The following is a 26,051-nucleotide window of genomic DNA, read 5'->3' on the forward strand; positions in this document are numbered from 1 at the left end:
GGCCCTGGACATGAATACACTGAGTCACGGTTAGATCTTGTGTACATTGAAAATAAGTTCCCTCTTAATATGCCACAGCTTACAGCATTGGCCTTACCTCCACTAGACAGTGAAGGGCAGGGCAGACGCTCAGGGCTCAGACTCCAGGCTGCTGACAAACACATCACCTCCTCTGGCCTGTCAGAGATACAGGATTCCAGGGCTATTTCTGCGGGATTTTCCTCTGAGCCTAGATTGTTACACTGTAGTTCTTTGCCCCCAGTCCAGCTAATGTCTTGCTTGGCCTCTGGGCAACTCCAGGTTTTAGGGAGGTCCTGGGATATTCCTGGGGCCAGGCCCTTCTGATCGACTTGGTTGTTCTCTGAGCTGTGTTTCATGCATATGTTCAGCCAGAACTCAATGTAGGGCTCATCAAATGACTGAGGTCTCTGGCTAATCATTATGTCTTATGGCCCCCCTGCCCTGGGGTCCAGGTGTTGTGCTAAGTGGGGTGCACTCTCCATCCAAGGTGCCCACTGCAGATATTTAACCAGAAGTGAGACTGTCTTACTGGTTCCAGTCAGTGGTGTGCTCAGCCAGCTCTGGGCAGCTCACGAGAACTGACTGTGGATATCTTTCCCAACTCTACATTCAGAAACATCATGTTGGTAGCTTGAAATCGGTTATGATGGGAGTATTCACCACAGAAATCAGTAAACACTACAAATCATGGCTTATTTCTTTTTTCCGGAAGAGCAATTATTATGCACTTATCAGCACACCACTGGCTATCATCTTTAATTCCAACTTAGGTACCACATTTAAACCACTACTCACACAAGCACCAAACAAAAGGATTTTTAGTGTATTATCCCAATGAAATGCAACTGAAAGCTTCATTTATTTATTTTTTCCCCACATATATATAACAGATATTGCAGCTAGTGAAAGATAGGGTAGTAACTGACACAAATCATGATCATGCTTTTAGGTTTGAAATAAACTCAAAATATTCAACGTTGGCTAAAAAAACTGCAGTAAGTGTTTATTGGCAGGTTTTGAATTCTTACTTAGCATGCAAAAGAGCTATACGTGATAAGCCACATACTTTTACTGGGGAAAACATCCAACAAAGGTATTGGACACAGTACTCAGGAACACATGGGAAACATAATTTAAAACTTTAATGTGTTTTTTGTTTCTTATTCTTTTGACATAATTTGAACTGTGCTTCAATCCTCACATTAGTATGTCTTCTATAGACCTTTCTAGTGTCTTTTTCTTTATTAAAACAGTACTGGTAGTAATAGTCAGGCACCCTTATCTCCATAAGAATCCTTTGATGTGAACTCTAAAATATTTTCAGCTAGAAAAAAAAAAAAAAAGGAACGGCTAGTTCGAAGAGTTCACTTGTTTGTACACAGAGCTGTGGATGGCTTGGAGCTCAGAGGCAGGAGGCAAGGCTTGGAGGCTGTGAGGTATGGGTGGAGGTGTGGGGCTCAGTCATAATGGACCTTGCCCTCGGCCACCCCAGAGCTGGGTAAGTTTCCATTGGAGAGTGTCTGGAGGGTTGAATGAGGCCTGTCTTTCAAGGTACACCTGGTCTTCATCATGTACTTTCGAAAGGCCTTTTGAATAACAGCAGCACATCTTTCCTCTTCCTTCCTTTTGGTGGTGGTGACTATGGGTTCATATAACTTCTTGAAAGGGTTGGCCTCCATGAACTTCTCCTCTATCGCTGCTTTCATGCTATCCAGGCCACTGGACTCACCAAGTACCCTCTTGGTGAAAGCAAAGAGAATATCCAAGCAATGGAGACGATCTCCACTCACCATTGGCAAGTCCATCACTAAAAATTGGTATTTATTTGGCTTTGCCACACGCAGAGGCTCAGGAAGGGCATCAGCAAAGTCAGAAAGGGCAGAATATTTGATAAACTGTGTTGCTTCTGGGTCAAACTTTTCCCAGACTTCGTAGAACATTTCAAAGTCATCTTCACCCAAAGGTTCCTCACTTTCTTCAGTGGCTACATTGAAGTTTTCTAAAATCACAGCAATATACATGTTGACCACAATGAGAGAGGAGATGATGATATAGGTGACGAAGTAGATTATGGCTATGGTAGAGAGGTGACAGCTCTCTGACTTGGGGTCACAGGACTGTTTCGATTTCAACATGGGGCTGAGGAGGGCATCCCAGCCTGCTGTCGTGGTTATCTGGAAGAGGCAGAGCATGCTGCTTATAAAAGTTCGGAAGTTGAAGATGTCATCAATTCCAGAATCTTCCTCCACTTTGCGAAAAGAGTTCATACCAAAAATGGCATAAATAAACATAACTAGAAAGAGGAGAAGACCAATATTGAATAGAGAGGGCAGGGACATCATCAGAGCGAAAAGCAGAGTTCTGATTCTTCGTGCTGCTCGAACAAGTCTCAGGATTCGGCCAATCCGAGCCAAGCGAACCACTCGGAACAGTGTTGGAGGGAAAGGAATATGCTTCTGGCTTTCCAAGGCAGAAACCACTGTACCTGAAGACAAGGAGGAGGGTCAATGAATTTCCAGCAGGCAGATTGATTTTAGACATAGCCTGTCTCTCCTGCTTTCAATCTGAGTGAGACCAAATTTTTACCATTACTTTTCAGCTTATGTACAAAATTAAGAATTTTTTTACCCATCTCAGGGGAAAAACATATATGTGCCTTAAACTGGAGAGCAATTTTCAAGGCTCATACAATTTAGATAGGAATTTAGATGGGACAGGACATCTAAGAAGACCCTCCAAAGAAAAGAAATAAAATGCAGTTTATTAAAGGCTATTTTATAAGTTACCTAATGGACTTGAAATACATTATCATCTATGTTGGGCATTTAAAATCACTCATGAGGTAGCAAATATAACAGTTTTCTATATTTATTATATACATAGAATGGAAAACAGATAAACTATTGATGGAGTCACTTAGATTATAATGCAAAGAGAAATTTCTGCTACTGAAGCCTGAGTGTGAGCTATCAGTGGAAGTTGTACACCCCTAACCCCAAGGTTTCTTAAACAAACAGGTTCTTACTGTACAGGAATTTGAACACAGCCTGCTATAGGCAGGGACAGAGCTAGAGAAAGAAGGTGGTGTTGCAATGCTTGTCTTTGGGCTAAAACTGCCACAGATTTCTCATCTTGTCAATACGCTCATTCCAAGGACTTCTGGAAGTCCAAACTCAAAAAGCTATGGGAATAAATTGGAGACAGTTTCTCTGTTATTGTAAATATCCCAAAAGTGGCATCTCAAGCAGAAGTTTCTGCAGACTGCTGAATATTTGGCCTAAAACGTCACCCTGTTTTCTCATTGCTTGCTCTGCAAGCAACTGATACAAGGATTTAAAACAAAACACATTTTGAACCAAATATTACAGAATGACTTGAACATGCTTGCCTCGTATACACAGGGCCTTGTTCTTCCTCTAGGATCCTCTAAGGTCATTAGAGATGTGGAACTTTTACCATTTCAGCAACAACTGGAGGAGGTCCCTCCTTTAAGGTCCACTTCCTCTGTGAATATTTCTTTGAGTAATCGAGCTCACAGTAATTTGTCTTTCCTGTGAGCTCAGTTCTTTCGTGCAGCAAGTGATTTGGGGTTCAATTAATTTCTCGGTCTTTTTCTGATTCCTTAATGTGGTAGGTCTTAATTTTGTTGTTGTTCAGTCACTCAGTCGTGTCCAATTCTTTGTGACTCCATAGACTGCAGCATGCCAGGTTTCCCTGTCCTTCACAATCTCCCAGAGTTTGCTCAAACTCATGACCATTGAGTTGGTGATGTCATCCAACCATCTCATCCTGTGTCACCCACTTCCCCTCCTGCCTTCAACCTTTCCCAGCATTAGGGTCTTTTCCAATGAGTCGCTCTTTGAATCAGGTGGCCAAAGTACTGGAGCTTCAGCTTCAGCATCAGTCCTTCCAATGAATGTTCAGGGTTGATTTCCTTTAGGATTGACTGGTTTGATCTCTTGACTGTCCAAGAGACTCTCTAGAGTCTTCTCTAGCACCATAGTTCGAAAGCATCAATTCTTCAACACTTGGCCTTCTTTATGGTCCAACTCTCATATGCATGTGTGACTACTGGAAAAACCATAGTTTTGACTATAAGGACCTTTGTCAGCAAAGTGATGTCTCTGCTTTTTAATACACTGTCTAGTTTTATCATAGCTTTTCTTCCAAGGAGCAAGCATCTTTTAATTTCATGGTAGCAGTCACTATCTGCAGTGATTTGTGAGCCCAAGAAAATAAAGTCTGTCATTGTTTTCATTTCCCCCCCATCTATCTGGCATGAAGTTATGGGACTGGATGCCATGATCTTCATTTTTTGAATGTTGAATTCTTAAGTCAACTTTTTCACTCTCTTCTTTCACCTTCAAGAGGCTCTTTAGTTTCTGTTCACTTTCTGCCACTAGGGTGGTATTATTTGCATGTCTGAAGTTATAGATATTTCTCCCAGCAATTCTGATTCCAGCTGTGCTTCATCCAGCCCAGCATTTCACATGATGTACTCTGCACATAAGTTAAATAAGCAGGGTGACAATGTACAGCCTCGACATATTCCTTTTGAAGTAGTCAGTTGTTTCATGTCCGGTTATAACTATTGCTTCTTGACCTGCATACAGGTTTCCCGGGAGGCAGGTGAGGTGGTCTGGTACTCCTATCTCTTGTAGAATTGTCCACAATTTGTTGTGATCCTCAGAGTCAAAGGTTTTAGCATAGTCAGTGAAGCAGAAGTAGATATTTTTCCAGAATTCCCCTGCTTTTTCTATGATTCAACAGATGATGGCAATTTGATCTCTGATTCCTCTGACTTTCCTAAACCCAGTTTGTACACCTAGAAGTTCTCGGTTCATGTACTGCTGGAGCCTAGCTTGAAGGATTTTAAGCATAACCTTGCTAACATGTAAAATGAGTGTAACTGTATGGTAGTTTGAACGTTCTTTGACATTGCCCTTCTTTGGGATTGGAATGAAAACTGACCTTTTCCAGTCCTGGGGCCACAGTTGAGTTTTCCAAATTTGCTGACATATTGAGTGCAGCACTTTCACAGCATCATCTTTTAGGATTTTAAATAGCTCAGACAGAATTCCATCACCCTATTAGCTTTGTTTGTAGTAATGCTTCCTAAGGCCTATTTGACTTCAGACTTCAGGATGTATGGCTCTAGATGATGGTCACACCATAGTGGTTATCTGTGTCATGAAGATCATTTTTGTATAGTTCTTCTGTGTATTCTTGCCACCTCTTCTTAATCTCTTCTGCTTCTATTAGGTCCATACCGTATCTGTCCTTTATTGTGCCTATCTTTTCATGAAATGTTCCCTTAGTATCTCTAACTTTCTTAAAGAGATCTCTAGTCTTTCCCATTCTGTTGTTTTCCTCTATTTCTTTGCAATGACCACTTAGGAAGTCTTTCTTATCTCTCCTTGCTATTCTTTGGAACTCTGAATTCAGATGGATATATCTTTCCATTTCTCCTTTGTCTTTGGCTTCTCTTCTCAACTACCTGTAAGGCCTCCTCAGACAACCATTTTGCCTTTTTGCATTTCTTTTTCTTGGGGATGGTTTTGATCACTGCAATGATCAAATGTACAATGTTACAAATCTCTGTCCATAGTTCTTCAGGCACTCTGTCAGATCTAATCCCTTGAATCTATTTGTCACTTTCACTCTTTAATCATAAGGGATTTGATTTAGGTCATACCTGAATGGTCTAGTAGTTTTCCCTACTTACTTGAATTTAAGTCTGAATTTTACAATACGGAGCTCATGATCTGAGCCATAGTTAGCTCCCTGTCTTGTTTTTGCTAACTATATAGAGCTTCTCCATCTTCAGCTACAAATAATATAATCAACCTAATTTCAGTATTGACCATCTGGTGACATCCATGTGTACAGTCATCTCCTGTGTTGTTGGAAAAGGGTGTTTGCTATGACCAGAGCATTCTCTTGGAAAAACTCTGTCTTTTCCCTGATTCATTTTGTACTCTGAGGTCAAACTTGCCTGTTACTCCAGGTATAACTTGACTTCCTACTTTTGCATTCTAGTTCCCTATGATGAAAAGGACATTTTTTTTTGGGGGGGGGGTGTTAGTTCTAGAAGGTCTTGTAGGTCTTCATAGAAGCATTCAACTTTATACTCTTCAGCATAGTGGTTAGGGCACAGACTTGGATTACTGTCATGTTGAACAGTTTGCCTTGGAAACGAACAGAGATAATTCTGTCATTTTTGAGAATGCACCCAAGTAGTGCATTTCAGATACTTTAGTTGACTTTGAGGGCTACCCCATTTCGTCTAAGGGATTCTTGCCCACAGTAGCAGATATAAGGGTCATCTGAATTAAATTCACCCACTCTGGTCCATTTTAATTCATTGATTCCTAAAATGTCAGTGTTGACCCTTACCATCTCCTGTTTGACCACTTCCTATTTACCTTGATTCATGGACCTAACGTTCCAGGTTCCTATGCAATACTGTTCTTTATAGCACCAGACTTTACTTTCACCACCAGACACATCCACAACTGGGCATCATTTCCGTTTTGGCTAAGCCTCTTCATTCCTTTTGGAGCTATTTCTCCACTCCTCTCCAGTAGCATATTGGACATCTACTGGCCTGGGGGTGAGGTGGGTGTTTATCTTTCAGTGTCATATCTTTTTGCCTTTTCATACTGTTTGTGGGGTTCTCAAGGTAAGAATGCTGAAGTGATTTGCCATTCCCTTCTCCAGTGGACCACGTTTTGTTAGAACTCACCATGACTTATTTGTCTTGGGTGGCCCTACACAGCATGGCTCATAGTTTCACTGAGTTATAGAAGGCTGTGATCCATGTGATCATTTTGGTTAGTTTTCTGTGATTGTGGTTTTCATTCTGTCTGCCCTCTGAGGGATGAGGGTAAGAGTTTGTGCAAGCTTCCTGAAAGGAGGGACTGGCTGCAGGGAAGACTGGGTCTTGCTCTGGAGGGCTGTACCTTGCTCTGCTGCTGCTGCTAAGTCACTTCAGTCGTGTCTGACTCTGGATGACCCCACAGATGGCAGCCCACCAGGCTCTGCCGTCCCTGGGATTCTCCAGGCAAGAACACTGGAGTGGGTTGCCATTTCCTTCTCCAATGCAGGAAAGTGAAAAGTGAAAGTGAAGTTGCTCAGTTGTGTCCGACTCTTTGCGACCCCATGGACTGCAGCCTACCAGGCTCCTCCGTCCATGGGATTCTCCAGGCAAGAACACTGGAGTGGGTTTCCATTTCCTTCTCCAACGCATGCATGCATGCTAAGTTGCTTCAGTCGTGTCCAACTCTTCTCAACCCCATGGACTGTAGCCTGCACCAGGCTCCTTTGTCCATGGGATTTTCCAGGCTAGAGTACTAGAGTGGGATGCCATTGCCTTCTCCAGTACCTTGCTCAGTTAAAAGTTCAGCAAATAGTGGAATGAATGAGCTGCTCTCTGCATATTGGAGGAAGAGCTCTTTAAGTGCTCAGGTGGTTGCCCCAGACTCATCATGATTTTCTAACTTATTGCTGCTGTCAATTTCACCAAGACTTATGCTTGAAACTGACTAATAAAGATTAACAGTCTATTTAACCATAAGCACATCAAAAGATCTATTACTAAGCCTTATCTACAAAGGCTTCCATGGCTAAAAAGTAGAACAGACTATGAACTGTACCATTTTCTTGGTTCCTGACACATCTGCATTGCTGCTATAGTGTTAAGAACCAAAATACTTTGATCCAGCAAGTCTGTTTATTGCATCCTTTCTGAGATAAAACAAAAGCTTCCACTTGTGAAATCCATTTTCACTGCCTTCATGCTCTTTGAGCAATGAGAAGAACCCATAGGTAGTTATATGCAATTATAGTTAAATTATCAGTTTAATTAAAGCAGACTTCAAAAACCCAGAGTAAAATCTTACAGCTTAGTCATGAAGAATTTAACCTCGAAGTTAATGTACGTGCATGTGTGTGTATATGTTTCATGAAAAGGTATATGGCAATAACCCTCTTTTTCTCCCTATTCTTCTATAAACCTTAAGGTTAATTTCTGTCTGCAGTTAAGAAAAATATAGTGATTATAGAGTGCGCTAGTTGGTGAGTGAAACCGAAGCAGCTGACACACTATGTAGTTTCCACTATAATTTAACCTGAGATTCAGAACAAAGAAAAAGCACTGTTTGTCCTTATGACACATTCTTACAAGCCCCACACAGGTTGAGCCATGGAGGCCCTCTATAAGGAGGAGGTAAGGGAAGGCACAGCAATGTCACTGGGACACAGTAATTGTGATCTGACATCCACAAGGATTTTGAACTAGGGAAAAATATGGAAACTAAATGCCAAATCCTTGAAACAAGAAATGCTCTTTAGGCCTTATAGTTGTAGAAGAAAATGGAACTTTGACTCAATTCCCAGGATAAAGCAGGTAGCCCCACAAAAACTTCTAAGTCATCTTAATTTCATCTATCCCCACTGAATAAATGATCCACATAATTACTTAACTCTATTTCAATCGTGTAGATAGTCAAGGGAGTGAAAATTACTCTGTATCTTCTAGCAACTCCCCAAAGATAATGGCATTCATTAGTCTATTTTTTTTTTTCAAAAACCACATTAAATTTAATTTTCTGCTCTGTGGATACTCTGGACAAAATTCCAAATGATAAGATTTACAAGTTTACTTCTGGCTCTCAGATTAAAGCCCCTCTGGGTTGCCAATTTTACTTACTAACAATAGAAAGGCCCAAGATCACACAGTCAAATAAATTCCAGCCATTGGTGAAGTAGTATTGCCTCAAAGCAAAGATTTTGATGAGACACTCAAATCCAAAGATGACCACAAAGGCCAGGTTGAGACGATCAAGTAAATGTTTCATGGCATCTGACTGGTCATGTGATTCAGCCATCATGCTCAGCATGTTGAGGAGAATGAGGATGATGATAATGATGTCAAAGACCTGGTGTGTGACGAGGTCAAACACAAAACCTTGGCATTTGTTCTGAGGAAAAATAAAAAGGAATCATAGATCATTTGGAGTTGTAGGAATGAAATCACATACATTAAAAGGCACATACAATAGCATTTGCCCTCTCTTACAATTAAAGTAGTTTCTTGGAAAATGCACACTTTTTAAAGGGCAAGAAATTCTTCTAATAGATATTTTTCATTTAATTTCATTAAATTTAATTAGAAACTGGTTTTAAAAATGTAGGCATATAGCTTTAATACCATTTTGAAACTAAATAAATACGTAAATTTTTAGTAACAACATAACTTTGATGTGGTGGATGATTTGTTTTTGCTGAAATAAAATACCTCATGTTGGGTTTAATCATAAAAAAATGAACTTTGGTCTGTATATTTCACCTACTGATGTATTTTGACTTTAATAATATTAATGCAGAGGATAGTTGCTCACATACTTTTGTTGGACAAGACAGAATTAACATCTCCAAGGCTCCATTTGTTAGTTTAGAATAATCAGAACTTATACTTAACCAAAACACTGTATTCAAGCAATTCTTGAAAGTCAGTTTTCTAATTCTTGTTCACTTGATGATAAGGCTAGATAAATAGGATTCTGATCCAATGATTACTAAAACTGGAAACAGAAAAACTGATTATTTCACATTAGTACTGATGGTGAACTTGCATATTGTTTCGTACATGGATGGCCTGCTTCAAAGTAAAGGTGTGCTGATTGCTCTAGTACAGGTTCTAACTCAAGTTTCCATGCCTTATCTACCATGTGCAGTGCAATGACTCAACTATTCCACTATTTTCTTTAATTATCTCTATAAGGTACTACTTGGTTATTTGCTTAAGTGGAAACTGTTCTTTAGCACAAAGTCAGACACTGATATTGTATGGCATGCTTGACTATACATTGGTTGTTTATGTATAATCTAATATATATATATATACATACACACCATATGTATATATTAGATTATGTCATATTATATATCATCTAATCAAAGTATGCACATAGTGTTCTATTTAGAAAATGCACAGACCCCTAAGAATTCATGTCTACAGCCCCAGGCATCTGTTAGGGTAATCCCGGCAAAAGATGATATTTTGTGGTCATAACAGTAGAGAAAGACGTGAGTTTTTAGGTTTAAGAACTAATATGGAAGTAGAAGCAGGAGTCCAAGAGTGTTCTAATGGAGTAGGTTGTGGGAAAGTTAAGGCTGAGGTTATAATCTCTGCTTGTTGGTGCATCCAAGCAACTGGAGAACAGTGGATGAGGAGTTTGGTGGGGAGATGATGGATGTGTCCTGGGCACCCTGGAGTTTGAAGTGCCCAGTGGGACATCCAAGGGACATGGGCAGGTAGAGGTATGGGTCTGGAGTTCAGGCAGAGAGCTGGAAAGCAAATGTGGAGTTCTACGGCATCAGTACTGATATGAACTAACATCAAGAGAATGAATGCTGTCACTATGGGAGAGCAAGGGCAATGAGAAGAAAAAGGGTTGGAACATCAGTAGAAGGATACTACATGTAAGTTGATGTCTTTCAAACTTTGCTCCAGGAGCTCTAAAACTTTTATCAAGGAGTCTGGAGAAGAAACTTGAAAGTCAAATGCCTTTCCTATGTGAGAATGCATCTGGGAAGTCAGAAAGGACCTGAAGAAATGATACTTTTAAGGATACTCTCCAAGAAAGCAGAATAAGGGCTGAGAATAAATGTAAGGGCATGGTAAGCACTGGCCTTACAGTTCAACTCTAATATTTAGAAAATGGAGGAAATTAAAAATATAAGCTACCAAATGTGATAGAGGATCAAAAAAATCTATGTTATTTTAAGACACATTCTATTTTAATGTATTCTACATACATTCTATGTCATTTTATAGTGACTTCTATACCTCAGGATAATTTTTAAAGCCTGTAATGAAGCTACCTTGTGGGAATGCTTTAGGTAGAAATGATTCCAGATCCCTTGGTCTTACTGCTGGAAAGAATATCCATCACTTCTCAAGTTAAAACAGCTGTACTTCCCTCTCTACGCAGTTGCTACTCCAAAGGTCAAAAGATAATATGTAGACTTTAGAAATTAAAAAAAAATCTCTGGGGAGTTAAGGGCTAGCATGTCTAGCCTATACATGCTCAGTTGTGTCTGACTCTTTGTGATCCTGTGGACTGGGGCCCACCAGGCTCTTCTGGCCATAGGATTTCCCAGGCAAGAATACTGGAGTGGAGTACCATTTCCTTCTCCAGGGGATCTTCTTGACCCGGGGACTGGACTCATGTCTCTTGTGTCTCCTTCATTGGCAGGCAAATTCTTTACCATTTGCACCACCTTGGAAGCCCAGTTAAGGGCTAACAGCTGATTCAAAGTCTCAGCTCAAATTCGGACACCAGGGAATAGGGTTTTGGGTTTACCTCATGCAACACTGCTCTCTGGAATATAGAGTTTAAGATAAATGCTTGGCATTAACTGGCGAGTTACACTTGGTTGTTGGAATCACTCATTGTGAAGCCATGATTGGTGAGCCATGCAGGAATGTCTCTGGGGTAACACCTACTCCTCGATGAGACATGCAACAAACAAGCTATAACAGACAGTTAGGAATGGAGGTGGCAGCATCCCTGTGGGAAAGCAGTCCATGCCCACTTCAAGTTCATCTCTTGCATTCTGACATGTCCAGTGCAGTATGTGCATTGTGTGCTCAGTCACGTCCAACTCTGCAACCCCATGGACTGCGGCCTGCCAGGCTCATCTGTCAATGGGATTTTCCCAGCCAGGCAAGAATACTGCAGTGGGTTATCATTTCCCCTTCCAGGGGATCTTTCCAATCCAGGGATAGAAACTGCGTCTCCTGTGTCTCTGCCTGCATCGGCAGGTGGGTCCTCTTACCACTGAGCCACCTGGGAAGCCCAGTGCAGTGCAGAGGCCTAGAAGCTGCATATGTGTCACTGCAGCTCCTGTTCAGCTGTGTGCCGCACTGCCAGCTCCACACCCGTCACGAAACAAACTAGTAAATGTGTGTCTCATGAGTCTTTTCATAAACTTCAAATCTGGGACCAACTGGTACTGAATCAATGGTTGCATATCATGCACATATAAAAATCCTCTTTGCCTTTCTTGTTGGCTCAAGTTTAAATAAGAACTTCAAAGTGTTTGCTGTTGTTCAGTCACTATCTCATGTCTGACTCTTTGTGACCCTCATGAACTGTAGCATGCCAGGCTCCTTCTGTCCTTCACTATCTCCTGGAATTTGCTCAAATTCATGTCCATTGACTCATTGATGCCATCCAACCATCTTGTTCTCTGCCATCCCTTTCTCCTTTTGCTTTCAATCTTTCCCAGGATCAGGGTCATTTCCAATGAGTCAGCTCTTTGCATCAGGTGGTCAAAGTACTGGAGTTTCAATTTCAGCATCAGTCCTTCCAATGAGTATTCAGGGTTGATTCCCCTTAGGATTGACTGGTTTGATCTCCTTGCAGTCAAAGAGACTCTCAAGAGTTTTCTCTAGCAACACAATTTGAAAGCATCAATTCTTCAGCGCTCAGTCTTCTTTATGGTTCAACTCTCACATCCATGTATGACTACTGGGAAAACCATAGCTTTGACTATAGAGACCTTGTTGGTAAAATGATGTCTCTGCTTTTTAATACCCTGTCTAGGTTCATCATAGCTTTCCTTCCCAGAAACAAGCGTCTTTTAATTTTATAACTGCAGTCTTGGTCCATGGTGATTTGAGAGCCCAAGAAAATAAAATTTGTCACTGCTTCCACTTATTCCCCTTCTATTTTCCATGAAATGATGGGACTGGATGTCATGATTTTTTCAATGCTGAATTTCAAGTCAGCTTTTTCACTCTCCTCTTGCACCCTCATCAAAAGGCTCTTTAGTTCCTCTTCACTTTCTGCCAGTAGAGTGGTATCATCTGCATATCTGAGGTTGTTGATATTTCTCCCAGCAATCCTGATTCCACTTTGTGATTCATCCAGCCTGACATTTTGTATGATGTATTCTGTGCTGTGGGCTTCCCTGATAGCTTAGTTGGTAAAGAATCCACCGACAATGCAGGACATCCCGGTTCAATTCCTGGGATGGGAAGATCTGCTGGAGAAGGGATAGGCTACCCCCTCCAGTATTCCTGGGCTTCCCTTGTGGCTCAGCTGGTAAAGAATCCACCTGTAATGCAGGAGACCAGAGTTCGATCCCTGGGTTGAGAAGATCCTCTGGAGAAGGGAAAGGCTACCCACTCCAGTATTCTGGCCTGGAAAATTCCATGGACTGTGTAGTCCATGGGGTAGCAGAGAGTAGGACACGGCTGAGCAACTTTCACTTTCACTCTGTGCTGTGCTTAGTCACTCAGTCATGTCCAACTCTGTGGGCCCATGGACTGTAGCTTCCACATAAAAGTTAAATGAGCAGGGTGACCATATACAGCCTTGTCATACTTCTTTCCCCATTTGGAACCAGTCAGTCATTCCATGTCCAGTTCTAACTGTTGCTTCTTTCTTGACCTGGTTTCTCAGGAGAGGAAATCCCATCTCTGTCAAAGGCTTTAGCATAGTTACTGAAGCAGATGTAGATGTTTTTCTGGAATTCCTTTGCTTTCTCCCTGGTCCAGTGAATGTTGGCAATTTGATCCCTGGTTCCTCTGCCTTTTCTAAATCCAGCTTGAGCATCTGGAAGTTCTTGGTTCACAAACTGCTGAAGCCTAGCTTGAAGGATTCTGAGCATAACCTTGCTAGCATGTGAAATAAGCACAACTGGAACATTCTTTGGGATTGGAATGAAAACTGACTTTTCCAGTCTTGTGGCCATGGATGAGTTTTCCAAATTTGCTGGCATATTGAGTGCAATACTTCAACAGCATCATCTTTTAGGATCTGAAATAGCTCAGCTGAAATTCTATCACCTCCACTAGCTTTGTTTGTAGTAATGCTTCCTAAGGTCCACATGACCTCACATTCTAGGAAGTCTGGCTCTAGGTGAGTGACCACATCATCATGGTTATCTGGGTCATTAAGACCTTTTTTGTATAGTTCTTCTATGTATTCTTGCCACTTTTTCTTAATCTCTTCTGCTGCTGTTAGGTCCTTACCATTTATGTCCTTGTGAAGTCACTTCAAAGTGAAATTAGTACTAGAAAATGAGTATGGTACTTAAAAGCTAGATTTGACTTAGGTAAATTTAAGTTCCACGTACTATTGTCAGATGAAAACTCTACAAATATAATTTTATCATTAATCTTTTGGTAAAAATTTTTCATTGTATAAATTCTAAACACTTGTCCTGGCATTTATAGACATTTTTAGTGCAACACAAATGTTTAAACCTAGTGGGATGGATTTTGTGCCCTAAAACATACTTCTTTATTCAACAAATCATTGAAAACGTACTTAATGCTAGGCTCTATTCTGATTGCTGGGAATAGCAGGAAATTAAACATACCTTTGATAATTTAGGGCTTCCCTCATAGCTCAATTGGGAAAGAATCCACCTGCAATGCAGGAGACCCCAGTTCGATTCCTAGGTCAGGAAGGCCCGGCTGGAGAAGGTTTAGGCTACCCACTCCAGTATTCTCGGGCTTCCCTTGTGGCTCAACTGGTAAAGAATCTGCCTGCAATGTGGGAGACATAGATTTGATCCCTGGATTGGGAAGATCCCCTGGAGAAGGGAAAGGCTACCCACTCCAGTATTCTGGCCTGGAGAATTCCATGGACTGTATAGTCCATGGGATGACAAAGAGTCGGCCATGACTAAGCAACTTTCACTTTCACTTTGATAATTTGGGACCTCATGTTTGAATGAAAATCTCCAAGTCCTCTACATGCATCAGATATCAAGCCCCTCTTCCATACTGCTTTCTCAGACTTTTCGGTACCCCTGACCCTCCTTGTCTTGAAAGCCTCCAAACTCACTTCTCAGAACTACCAACTGTGCCTGTGGTATGACTTTATAATCTAATGTTCTCAAATTCTAGCCCTTCAATGGACTGTAAGCACAGAGCAGCCCTGTAAGTACCTTGTAAGTCAGGGTTCAGCAAACTGTGGCCCAAAGGCCAAATCTGGTCCCTCACCTATTTTAGTACAGCCAATGAGCTCTGAATAGGTTTTACTCAGAATGAGTTTTGGGGGGAAAAACTCAAAAAGAATAAAATTTTGACACATGAAAATTACATGAAATCCAAATTTTAGTGTTTATAAATAAAGTTATACTGGAGCATAGCCAAGAACATTTGTTCTCTATCTATAATGATTGCTTTTGTGTGACAACATCAAAGTTGAGTAGTAATAGCAGAAACCACAGGGCCTGTAAAGCTTAAAATATTTACTGCCTGGCCTTTTACAGAAAAAGTGTGTCCGCTCCTAAGATAGAAAGTTTATCATAAATACTTGTGAAGTGGAAGTGAGTATGCGTGACCTCAATTTCACACCAGAGAAAGGTGGTAAAATATATTATAAATACATTTTAAATTGGCCAAGATTACAGTCAAACAAGCTGCTAAATTCACATCACTGTAATGAGTATATACTGAGCCGCTCTCGTGCATGCATGCATGCTAAGTCGCTTCAGTCATGTCTGATTCTTTGCAACCCTATGGACTGTAGCCCGCCAGGCTCCTCTGGCCATGGCATTCTCCAGGCAAGAACACTGGAGGGAGTTGTTGTGCCCTCCTCCAGGGGGTCTTCCCGACCCCAGGATCAAACCCGCACCTCGTATGTTTTCTGCATTGGCAGGCGGGTTCTTTACCAATAATGCCACCTGGGAAGCCCGGGCAGCTCTCGGATGCTCACGAAAAAGTAAATTTAAGTTGTTGCCCAGGCATTTACTATTGAATCCGAATGTCTGATTTTCCTAAGAACTCGAGTCATATGCCAGTGTACCTTGGTTCATAGAGAGTTCTTAGGTCAAGTCTATAAACTTAAAAATTAAAGAGAATGGCACTGCAGATGTCTGAGTTCCTCATAAGCACTTAATGCATCCATGTATTTAGAATCAATGAAGCGCTCTCACCCGAGGCCTTGGAATGGGCCTTTGAGGTTTTTTGGATCCTAATTTTTTCATTGCATTATAGTATTTCTTCTGTTCTTCTGTCAGAAAGACATCTTGGCCACCTAAGTATGTGGAGAAGATGAGAGCTAATTATCATTAACAGATTTTTGGAAATGAATTCTGAATTTTCAGAAATAGTTTTAAAATTATATTGCATTTCTATCAACAAATCCTAAAATTCTAATTTGAAGCAGAATGAGACTCTAAGGAAGGGCCTAAAGGAAACAGGGTTGAAATTAAGGAATAAGGGAGAAATGTTACTTTTATCAGTTATATTTCTCTTTTTATAATATAAATAAGACTACAAATTCTTTGCAAACATCCACAGAAACTTTACAAAAGCTGAACATACTTCAAGTTGTGTAAATCAAACTACAGTGAAACAAACATAGATATTAGTAATAAAAATCTAAATAAAAAGTCCTAAAAAGTGACAACTAAAATTCTCTTAAATATATGAATGCATATATCACTAATAAAATTTCCAAAAACATCTGTCTAGAGCCATTCTTGCCAAAAAAATTAGAGAGCTTTAAGTGTCTTTACCACTGAGTAATAAAGAACAGAAAAGTGAAGGAGGATTTTCATGAAATTAGGGTGGGAGAAGTGGTAAAACATCTAGAAATGCTGGATAAAATAGAACAGAATTACTTTTAAAAGACATAGCTGAACTTGCCCAAAAAGTAAGGAAAATTTCTATCATCTGAAAATCGAGAGAGAGAAAAAAGAGTAGTAAATTAGTCCTGAAGTCATGGCTGGCCTAAGAAAGAACACTTGCTAATTTCTGCAAAAATGAGAATCTCAGGATTAATAAGTACAAGGGGATCATGGGGAAGAGACAGTGGGGTTAGCCCAGGAACCCTGTGTGCTGGTAATGGGATTCCCCAAGCGCTGCCACTACAGAGTGAAGAAGAAAACCAGACACATCTGCTGGGGAGAGGAGACAGCCAGGACATTGTCTCAGTCTGTACTCTGCACTGAGAACTTGTGAGTCCAAGCCTGCCTTGAGGAGGGTGTGGGGTTTAAATTTACACCACCAGTATGGACCAAAGAATACAGCCCCAGAACAGTCTTTCCAACAAATGGCGCCAGGAAAACTGGATATCAACATAAAAAGAATGAAGCTGAATCATTACCTAACACCATATATAAAAATTAACTCAAAATGGGTCAAAGACATAAATGTAATATCTAGAACAATAAAACTCTCAGAATAAAACACAGAACAAAAGCTTCAAAGCATTAGATTTGGTAATGATTTCTTGGACATGACACAAAAGGCAAAAGAAAAAACAGACCAATTGGACTTCATAGTTTTAAATTTTGGGGCATCAGAGACACTCTCAATGAAGTAAAAAGGCAACACACAGAGTGGGGAAATATTTGGAAATCATATATCTGATAACAGATTAATATTATATAGAGGACTCTGAAAATACAAAAACAAGAAGACAGACAACCTGATTTTTAAAAGGGCAAAAGGTTTGAATAGATATTTCTCTAAAGAAGATATACAAATGGCCAGTAAGCACATGAAAAAATGTTCAGTGTCACTAATCATTAGGGAAATGCAAATCAAAATCAAAATGATATATCACCTCACATCCATTAGAATAGCTACTATCAACAAAACAGCAAACAAGTGTCCGTGAGAATGTAGAGAAACTAGAAACTTTGTATACTGTACATATCACCACATGATACAGCAATTCCAAGTCCATATAGACCTAAAAGAATCAAAGCAGGGTTTCAAAGAGATGTTTGCACACCCATGTTCATAGGACTTTTATTCACAATAACTAAAATATGGAAGAAACCCAACTGTCCATCAATACATGGATGAAAGAGCAAAACATGATACATACATAGCCTTAAACAAGAAGGAAATTCTGCAATATGCAACAACATGCATGAACCTTAAGGACATTATGCTAAATGAAGTAAGCTACTCACAGAAAGACAAGCACTGCATGATTCCACTTACACGAGATGCTTAGAATAGTTAAAATCATGAAGACAGAAAGTAGAATGGGAGCTGTCAGGGGCTGGTGGGAAGTACAGGGAGTTATGGCTTAATGGGTGTAGAGTTTCAGTTTTACAAGATGAAGAGTTATAGAGATGGATGATGATGATGGATGCACAACATTATGAATGTATTTAACACCACTGAGCTGTACATTAAAAATGCATAAGATGATAAATCTGATGTTATGAGCATTTTGCCACAGCAAAAATAAATAAATAAATAAATAAACCAACAACCCAGCCCTAGAAGTTAACCAGGTTTTTTCAGGATGCCTGGCAGACATTAACTATCTTCAGTAATCATATGTATCATGACAGTATTAATACTATTATTATGAGACTGCCTTCTGTGTGTTGTGAGATAAATAAAATGAAGAGCTATGGAAATTTTAAAGGCTATCACATTCTGTACCCACAAGAACCAGTTTTCTCAGTGTGGAAAAGAGGAGATACAGATGTACTGGTTAAATGAAAACCTTGTCGTCCTAAATTTGAAGTAGCTCTGTCCACTGAAAAAGTCTCAAAATAATCACAATGAGCACTCTAGATTGTGATCTTAGAACACTACCTCCCAGAACTCCCTAAAGAAATGGCTGATTCCAGATCTGGAACAAAAAGTGTAAAAACAATGCCTAGAACATACTGTCAATCCAGAGAGCAAGGAAGTCATCCAGTGCAAGGACCTGATTTGAATCCTAATTTGAAAAGAAGCAAACTTTAAATATAATCAATCAACTAATCAGTTAAAGAATGAATAAATATTTTGAGAATATAAAAGACTGAAGGAAATTTGAACACTGAATGGATTTTTGATGAATTTAAAGAACTCATATTAAACTTTTTAGATGTGATCATGGAATTGTAGTTATGTTTAAAAAGAGATATGTTCTGAAAAATTGGTGGATGAAATAATATGATGTATGTGATGCTCTATAAAAAAAAATTCAGTGGAAGGATCCAGTGGGGAAAGACATTGAAGGTATAAGGATGTTCTTAAATCAATAAATGTTGTGCTGGGTGATGGGTATTTTAGCTTCATTTTACCATATTCCTGTGAGTGTTTGAAATTTTCTATAATAAAAAGTAAAACAAAGTAGAACAAAAATGCTATGGACTGATCAAAACAGTGATTTCAAATGCAAGCTTAAATCTAAAATCGCAAGGCCTGACATTCAGATAGTAGGTGTTGACTGCAATCAAGCTGCGTATTACAGAGGTGACTCCACACAGTACACTCCTGAGTAGCAGCAGCCCTGTAGCTGCCTGGGACTGTGACTGACTCTCCCAGCAGACACTAAGGAAGCTCAGCAGTGTCAGGATGCATTTTAGATGGATTAAGAAAAGCTCAACAGAAAAACAAAGAAGGGTCACAAAACAACAAGGAAAAAACCAAAGGTGAATATTTAGCCACCTGATTTTAGGACTGAGAAATGCCTTCAGTATATAAATTCAAGAAAGGAGGGTAAAAGGACAAGATTGAAAGCTTGACTTCATACACATGCTAAATGTCTAAAAATTAAAGATGTTATTACAAAAGTGTAAGAGGTAAGTGAAATTGGACATACTACATAAAACCATATGAAAAAATGATAATATCAATTTTAAGAAGTGACAAAGACTATATAAACAGAAAACTCAAGGAAGAAACAGTTATGGCCATCAACCTATGAACAAGTGTGTAACTTCAGAAATGGTCAAATGAATGAATGTAAAACTGTGAGATAACACTTTTACCCATCAAGCTGGAAAAAACGATTTAAAATTACAAAAGTCAGAATGATGAGAACAGAATAAACAGGCATCTTCATGTCTTGCAAAAGGAGGGCACCCAGCATAGCATTTCTGAAAGGTAATTTGACAATCTATCTTCAGTGCCTTAAATTCTAGGAACTTATCCTGAGGAAATAACCAGAGATATACAGAGAGACTTTCAAGAATGTTCATGATTATTTTAGAAGAGCAAAAAAATTGGAAATGACCTAAATGTCCTTAAGAGGGAGAGTGGGGGGAATGGTTGGAACAAATTATGATCTATCCATAATATGGGAGGCAATTCATCCATGAAAATTCTTATAATAAAGATGATCTCATGACATGAACTCATAACTAATGAAGAGGACAGTTAAAAATATTATATAATCTCAACAGTGTAAAAGAAACATTTAGTATTATTTAGTAGTAACTGGAAAAGATTGTACCAAAATGATGAGGCTTAATCTAAAATAGTTATCATTTGGTGGTCACCTTATGGGTGATTTAAATTTTCTTTTTATCTTACTCTTTTTTCCACATTTACTACAATGCTCCTATAGATTATTGAATCAGAAAAACAAATATGTGTTTGTCACAACACACGGTGGGGGAAAAAACCTGTCTCTTCTGCACCATCTTCTTTCCAAGTAAGATCAGTAAATCTGCTGAGACTTGAGTGTTGAGAGGCGGGATGCAAGTTTACATAAAGAGGAGAGTTTGCAGATTTTTCCTGCACTTACAATGGTTTTACATCCGATAAACCCATGGTAAGTTGAAAATATTGTTTGTAACTTGAAATGAATATAATACACTTAACCTGCTGAACATCACAGCTTAGCCTTGCCTACCTTAAACATGCTCAGAACACTTAGAAATTAGCTTTCATGTGTGTGTGAAAGTTGCTCAGTCATGTCTGACTCTTTGTGACCCCATGGACTATATAGTACTTGGAATTCTCCAAGCCAGAATACTGAGGTGGGTAGCCTTTCCCTTCTCCAGGGAATCTTCCCAATCCAGGGATTGAACCCAGGTCTCCCACATTGCAGGTGGATTCTTTACCAGCTGAGCCACAAGGGAAGCCCAAGAATCCTGGAGGGGGTAGCCCATCCCTTCTCCAGGAGAGTTTACCAACCCAGGAATCGAATCAGGGTCTCCCACATTGCAAGCTATCAGGGAAGCCCAGAAATTAGATTACAGTTGGGCAAAATCATGTAACACAAACCCTATTTGAAAATAAAATGCCAAATATCTCATTTAGTTTATCAAATACTGGATTGAAAGTGAAAAACAGAATGGCTGTATGGGTACAGATTGCTATGAGTGTATGTCCACTGTTCATCCTCAGTGAGCTCGCCGATGGTCGGGAGCTGTGGCTCTGCTGCTCAGTGTCATAGGAAAGTATTGCACTGCATACCTCTAGCACAGGAAGAGATCACAGTTCAAAACCTGTAGCTACGTCTCTACTCAATGTGTATCACTTCTGCATCATCGGAAAGCTGAAAAATCATGTAAATTGAACTATCCCAAGTCAGGGATTGTACTCTTTTTATCCTGAATACACTTGCAAGGTTACTAAAATTTGACATAAATACTAATCCTGATATTTGGTTTTCTATTAGAATTCAACAATGTCCTTTGTTTAAGAGGGTAGACTGAAGAATAAAAACAATGATTAATAAAACCCAGCTGATGCAGTCCCTTTTCAGCCATATCCTCAAGACTCTTCTCTAAGAGGCTCCCTCTTTGTTCTCATGCAGATGATAAAGGCTACTTTGCACAACAATCTAGAACTGATTTATGCTCCATTCAAGCTCTTTGGAGAAATGAGGAGGTAAAAACACCAAATCAGGACAATCCCCATACTTATCTTTTTCTGCTGTTGGTTGAAGTTGTCAATAATAACACCAGTAAAGAGATTCAGAGTGAAGAATGAGCCAAAGATGATAAAAACTATGAAGTAAAGGTACATGTAAGAACGCGCCTCAAACCGTGGCTGTTGTCCTTCCTGTTAGGGATTGTTTTAATGAAAGAAGAAAACAGTTACTGGAGAAAAATATGAGCCATCTTAACTGCTTGGTAGCAGCACCATTAACCACTCAGCCTCCTCCAGTGAGCCATGGCCCTGCAGGGAGCCCCTTTCCCCTTCTTCAGTTTCCCCCAGCGCAGCTCCCCCATACAGTGGGGAGGGGGTGTGGTGGGACATTAGGACTTTTCTTTGCAGCAACGGAGAATCACTGAAGGGCTGTGAGACAGGGGAGTAGCACGATTGTGTGTGTCCTTTGAAAATGTCTCTAGGATGTCCATATAGACACATAACTAGAGGGGGCCAAATTGAAGATGGCCACCAGAGAAGGGACATGTTCATTTCACGCAAAGGAGCCTAACTACCAATCCTTGTTGAATAGCTACATCGTTCCTACAGAGCCCACTACACTATTGTATTTAGTCTGTGCTTGTGTTCTGTCACTCCTGAATTCCTAGTGCCTGGCGTAGCTTGTGACACGAGGTTCTCCACACACCTTGAATGAGTGTACGAATGAACGCTCAAGCTCTGGAATGGACAAAAATGGACTACAACCAAGCCGGCCTAGCTTGAGGCATGACCAAAAGCATCCAAAATCCCTTCTGTCCAAGTTCTTCACAAGGCTCTGGTTTTATTCATTTTGGGGACAGGGATAGGAGCATCTCTCTTTTCTTTTCTCTAATCATATTCAAAGATAGAGATGGGTGTTGATAGCTCTGTCATCTGCTCAAAGTACTTATGCTATTTGTTATTGAACACCTGCCATAGAAACCACTGTATTGGACATAAATATCTGAAACAATTATTTTTCTCTTTTGCCTTGAAGAGTACCTAACCTTAGTCCCACTTGGCTTCAGGCATCTACTTGTTTGAATTAAGGGTAGGCATTAGTCTGTAAACAATATAATGGAAAAGAAGAATTAATATTCAGTCAATTTAACTGACAATTTAACATAAGACTATGCAGCAAGCTGATAATCTTGCAAAGGGAGGTTCAGATAGAGGAACAGAGAAAAGCTCACCTCACTTGTACCCAGGGAATTGTCAGAAAGAGAAATAGACAGAGAACATCAGAGCTGTGAGCATGCTAGGATGTAATACTCACAGGAAGATGAATAAGAACCCTTTTAATCCCTGTTTCATAGTGTTTGTCTTAATGCAAAAAAGGCAGAGAACCCTGGCCACTGGAACGATGATGAGGGAAGTTTCGGGCTGGCCATGTAGTCATGATTCTCCTGATTTGATCCTAGCACTCTACAACATGGTAGAACACAAGCTCACCTCTGTGGAATCAACAGCTGCATACATAATCTCCATCCAGCCCTTAAATGTTGCCTGCAATGAAAGAAGAGAAACATGAACACCATTATAGACTTGTCATCAACATACAAAAGCCAGCAAGTCCAGCGGGCAGATGTATATAAGATGATGATCCACCCTTCCTGGACAGAATGTCTACATAAAGGAACAGCTGAAAAAAGCTCATGGGCATGTGTTTTGTATTATTTTTTCTTCATTTTCACAAGATAAAAAGTTTAAAAACAAGAGAAATTTCTGCCTTAAAAATTCCTAGAGAAGTTATGGACCAGCTCACGCAAAGAACCTGATTAAGGCTCTTTCCTGATGCCACATCTATTTGCTCTATCTGTCCAAGACCTTGCAACCACAGTTTGACATGGGACTGTTCCCACAGGGAACTGTTACTACAGGTGTGGCTTGGCATCTGAGGCTCCATGTCTCTCTGGCTGGAGCTAAGGAGAACAAGGCACCACAGGACAGAGTGTGAGGTCCAAACCCCTACAGGGTCTTGGAGGTTGAAGCTCAGTAGACAATAAAGTTGGCGATGCTCAGTGGGGAACAATTCCAGAGGGCATTAGCTCCCGTCGGGGTCTGATTCTATTATTTCAGTGGAGTCATTATATTTTTATTAGCTGAGAAGTGGCTTATCATTCTTTTAAGGGTTCTTTCCCCAGAGTGAAAAACAAACCAACAGCACTCACCACTTGCAGTAGCGCAAGGTAGGCCATTAACACATTGTCAAAGTTGACGTGTGGGGTGTGCCAGAAGAAATCTCCACTTTCACATTGATTCCGGTTTGCAACAATGTTATAATCTATCACTGATTTTACATCTGTTGCATTAACACATCTTCCAAATCTTCCAGAAAACAGACTTACTCCCAGGATACAAAATATGAGCCAGAAAATGAGGCAGACAAACAAAACATTCAGAATAGCAGGTATGGCACCTATGAGAGCATTAACTACCACCTTAAGGAAACAAAGCAGAAGAAAAACATAATAGGTGTGTGAGACTCACCAAGCTCAATCTTCCCAGGATGGGTCTGATGTGTGGGGCTGCATTTCTTGAAACCTCATCTTTACATTCCAACTCTGAACCCCAAACCTATGGCAAGCCCTGCTCTCAGCTCCATACACTATGGGTCCTTTCGGTTGCTACAGGATCAGTTGAGAAGTGTCTTCTGATGATGGTGTTTGAGACACCTGCCCTAGGACGGAAGGGAAGCCAGAGCCCAGCTCGACTGTCACAGAAGTGCTTTTAGGTGAAGACTATATCTTAGACTTTTCTCTACCTCTGAAATTCTAAGCAGTGGGTTAGATGGGTCAAGGAGTGCAGGAAAAGTTTGACAATTTAAGAGATGTCCAGCCCAAGAAGAGCAGTTGGCTTCTCTACCTTTCCCTGCTAGCTGACTTTCCTCCATTCCACCTAAAGAACATACCTTCATTCCTTCAAACTGGGACAGTGCTCGCAGGGGCCTCAGTGCTCTAAGAATCCGGAAGGACTTCAAGCCCTTTGAGTCGATGAGACTGGTCACAGAGACCTGATGGGAAAAGAAGCTACGGGTAGTGTATCCAACTTGGTGCCCAAAGAACCCAGTGGGTGTTAAGAGCCATCTTTCTGAGAGGCAAATGCATGCCCACAGTGGATTATCCAGACACAGAAACCAACCAGACCCAGCTGGAAGGGGAGGGCAGGTTACAGGCTATTTTTCTCCTTGCCTGGCAAAGCTCCAGCCCATATGGGTGAGAACAGTGCATTTACATGATTTGTTTAATGAAAGACAAAGAAAAGCTAGAAACTGTTGTGAATTCAAGGAAACCAGAGAGACATGACAATGACGTGTCATGTGGGATCCTGAGTAGGATTGCGGTAGGGGGAAAGGTGGTGGTAGGTAGGTAGGGTAAATTAGCCATAAAGGACCTTGTGACAACTGAGAACATTTGAAAATGGATGTGGGTTTTAGTGTTGGATCATGTTAAATTTCCTAACCTTGATAATTGTTTTGTGACTGTGTGAGATAATATACTTGTTCTTTGGAAGTACACCCTGAAATATTGAGGGCTAACGTAGTGTGATTCCTACAACTTAATCTCAAGCAGTTTAGGGGAAAAAATACAGGAAAAATTGATATGGCAGATGGGTTTAAATATTAATAATGGATGAATCTGGGGAAAGAGTATAAGGGATTCTTTTGCAACCCTTGCAACTTTTCCATAAGCTTGAAATATCAAAATAAAAAGTTACAAAGAAATAATTCTAAAAAGAAAGAATGAATGAATTCCTTTTGGCTAATATGGTCCCTCATTCAAACAGCTCCTTTTTGGAGAATTAAATCCAATTTTCTCTCCTAACATGCTTCTTTACAGTGGGATAGGACAGAGGATTCGAAAACTCTGCAAACACTAAAACTCAACAAACAGGGACTTCCCTAGTGGTCCAGTGGTTAAGACTCTGTGCTCCCAACACAGTGGGTGTGGGTTCAATCCCTGCCCAGGGAACTAGATCCCACTGCCACAACTAAGACCTGGCATAGCCAAATAAATAATAAATTTTTTTTTTTAAAAAGCTCAATAAACATGCTGAACTTAAGTTGAAGAGTACTGTTTGCAGATTTTCAGCCATTCTTATTGATTATGCAGAGCTTTCAGAGGCTCAACTTAGATGGAGAGTGCTCAGCAGGACAGGAAGTGAATTATTGATACTCCCGACTTAGCTGCTGGCAAAGTTCACTGGTACCTAAAAACACCTCCCACTAGCCAATCTCATGGAGAAGGAAATGGCAACCCACTCCAGTGTTCTTGCCTGGAGAATCCCAGGGACGGGGGAGCCTGGTGGGCTGCCGTCTATGGGGTCGCACAGAGTCAGACACGACTGAAGCGACTTAGCAGCAGCAGCAGCAGCAGCCAATCTCATTGCAGTAGTAACA

At 40.3% G+C, this 26,051-nt stretch overlaps 1 protein-coding gene across 2 annotated transcripts in view; it reads right to left on the reverse strand.

Moving 5' to 3' along the window:
• Positions 1-991: 991 nt before the first annotated feature.
• The window catches only part of SCN11A (sodium voltage-gated channel alpha subunit 11), an 85,303-nt gene continuing 60,243 nt past the window's right edge, over positions 992-26,051 (reverse strand). For both annotated transcript variants that reach the window (XM_070455438.1, XM_020899709.2), the window contains 7 exons: positions 24,564-24,665; positions 23,824-24,093; positions 23,105-23,158; positions 21,668-21,805; positions 15,985-16,089; positions 8,732-9,002; positions 992-2,506 (listed from right to left, as the gene is read on the reverse strand). In XM_070455438.1, the coding sequence (XP_070311539.1) occupies positions 1,479-2,506; positions 8,732-9,002; positions 15,985-16,089; positions 21,668-21,805; positions 23,105-23,158; positions 23,824-24,093; positions 24,564-24,665 (1,968 nt within the window). In that variant the 3' untranslated portion in view covers positions 992-1,478. The remainder of the gene's footprint in view (positions 2,507-8,731; positions 9,003-15,984; positions 16,090-21,667; positions 21,806-23,104; positions 23,159-23,823; positions 24,094-24,563; positions 24,666-26,051) is intronic.

This window comes from Odocoileus virginianus, chromosome 26, assembly GCF_023699985.2.
Source record: "Odocoileus virginianus isolate 20LAN1187 ecotype Illinois chromosome 26, Ovbor_1.2, whole genome shotgun sequence".
Lineage (NCBI taxonomy): Eukaryota > Metazoa > Chordata > Mammalia > Artiodactyla > Cervidae > Odocoileus > Odocoileus virginianus.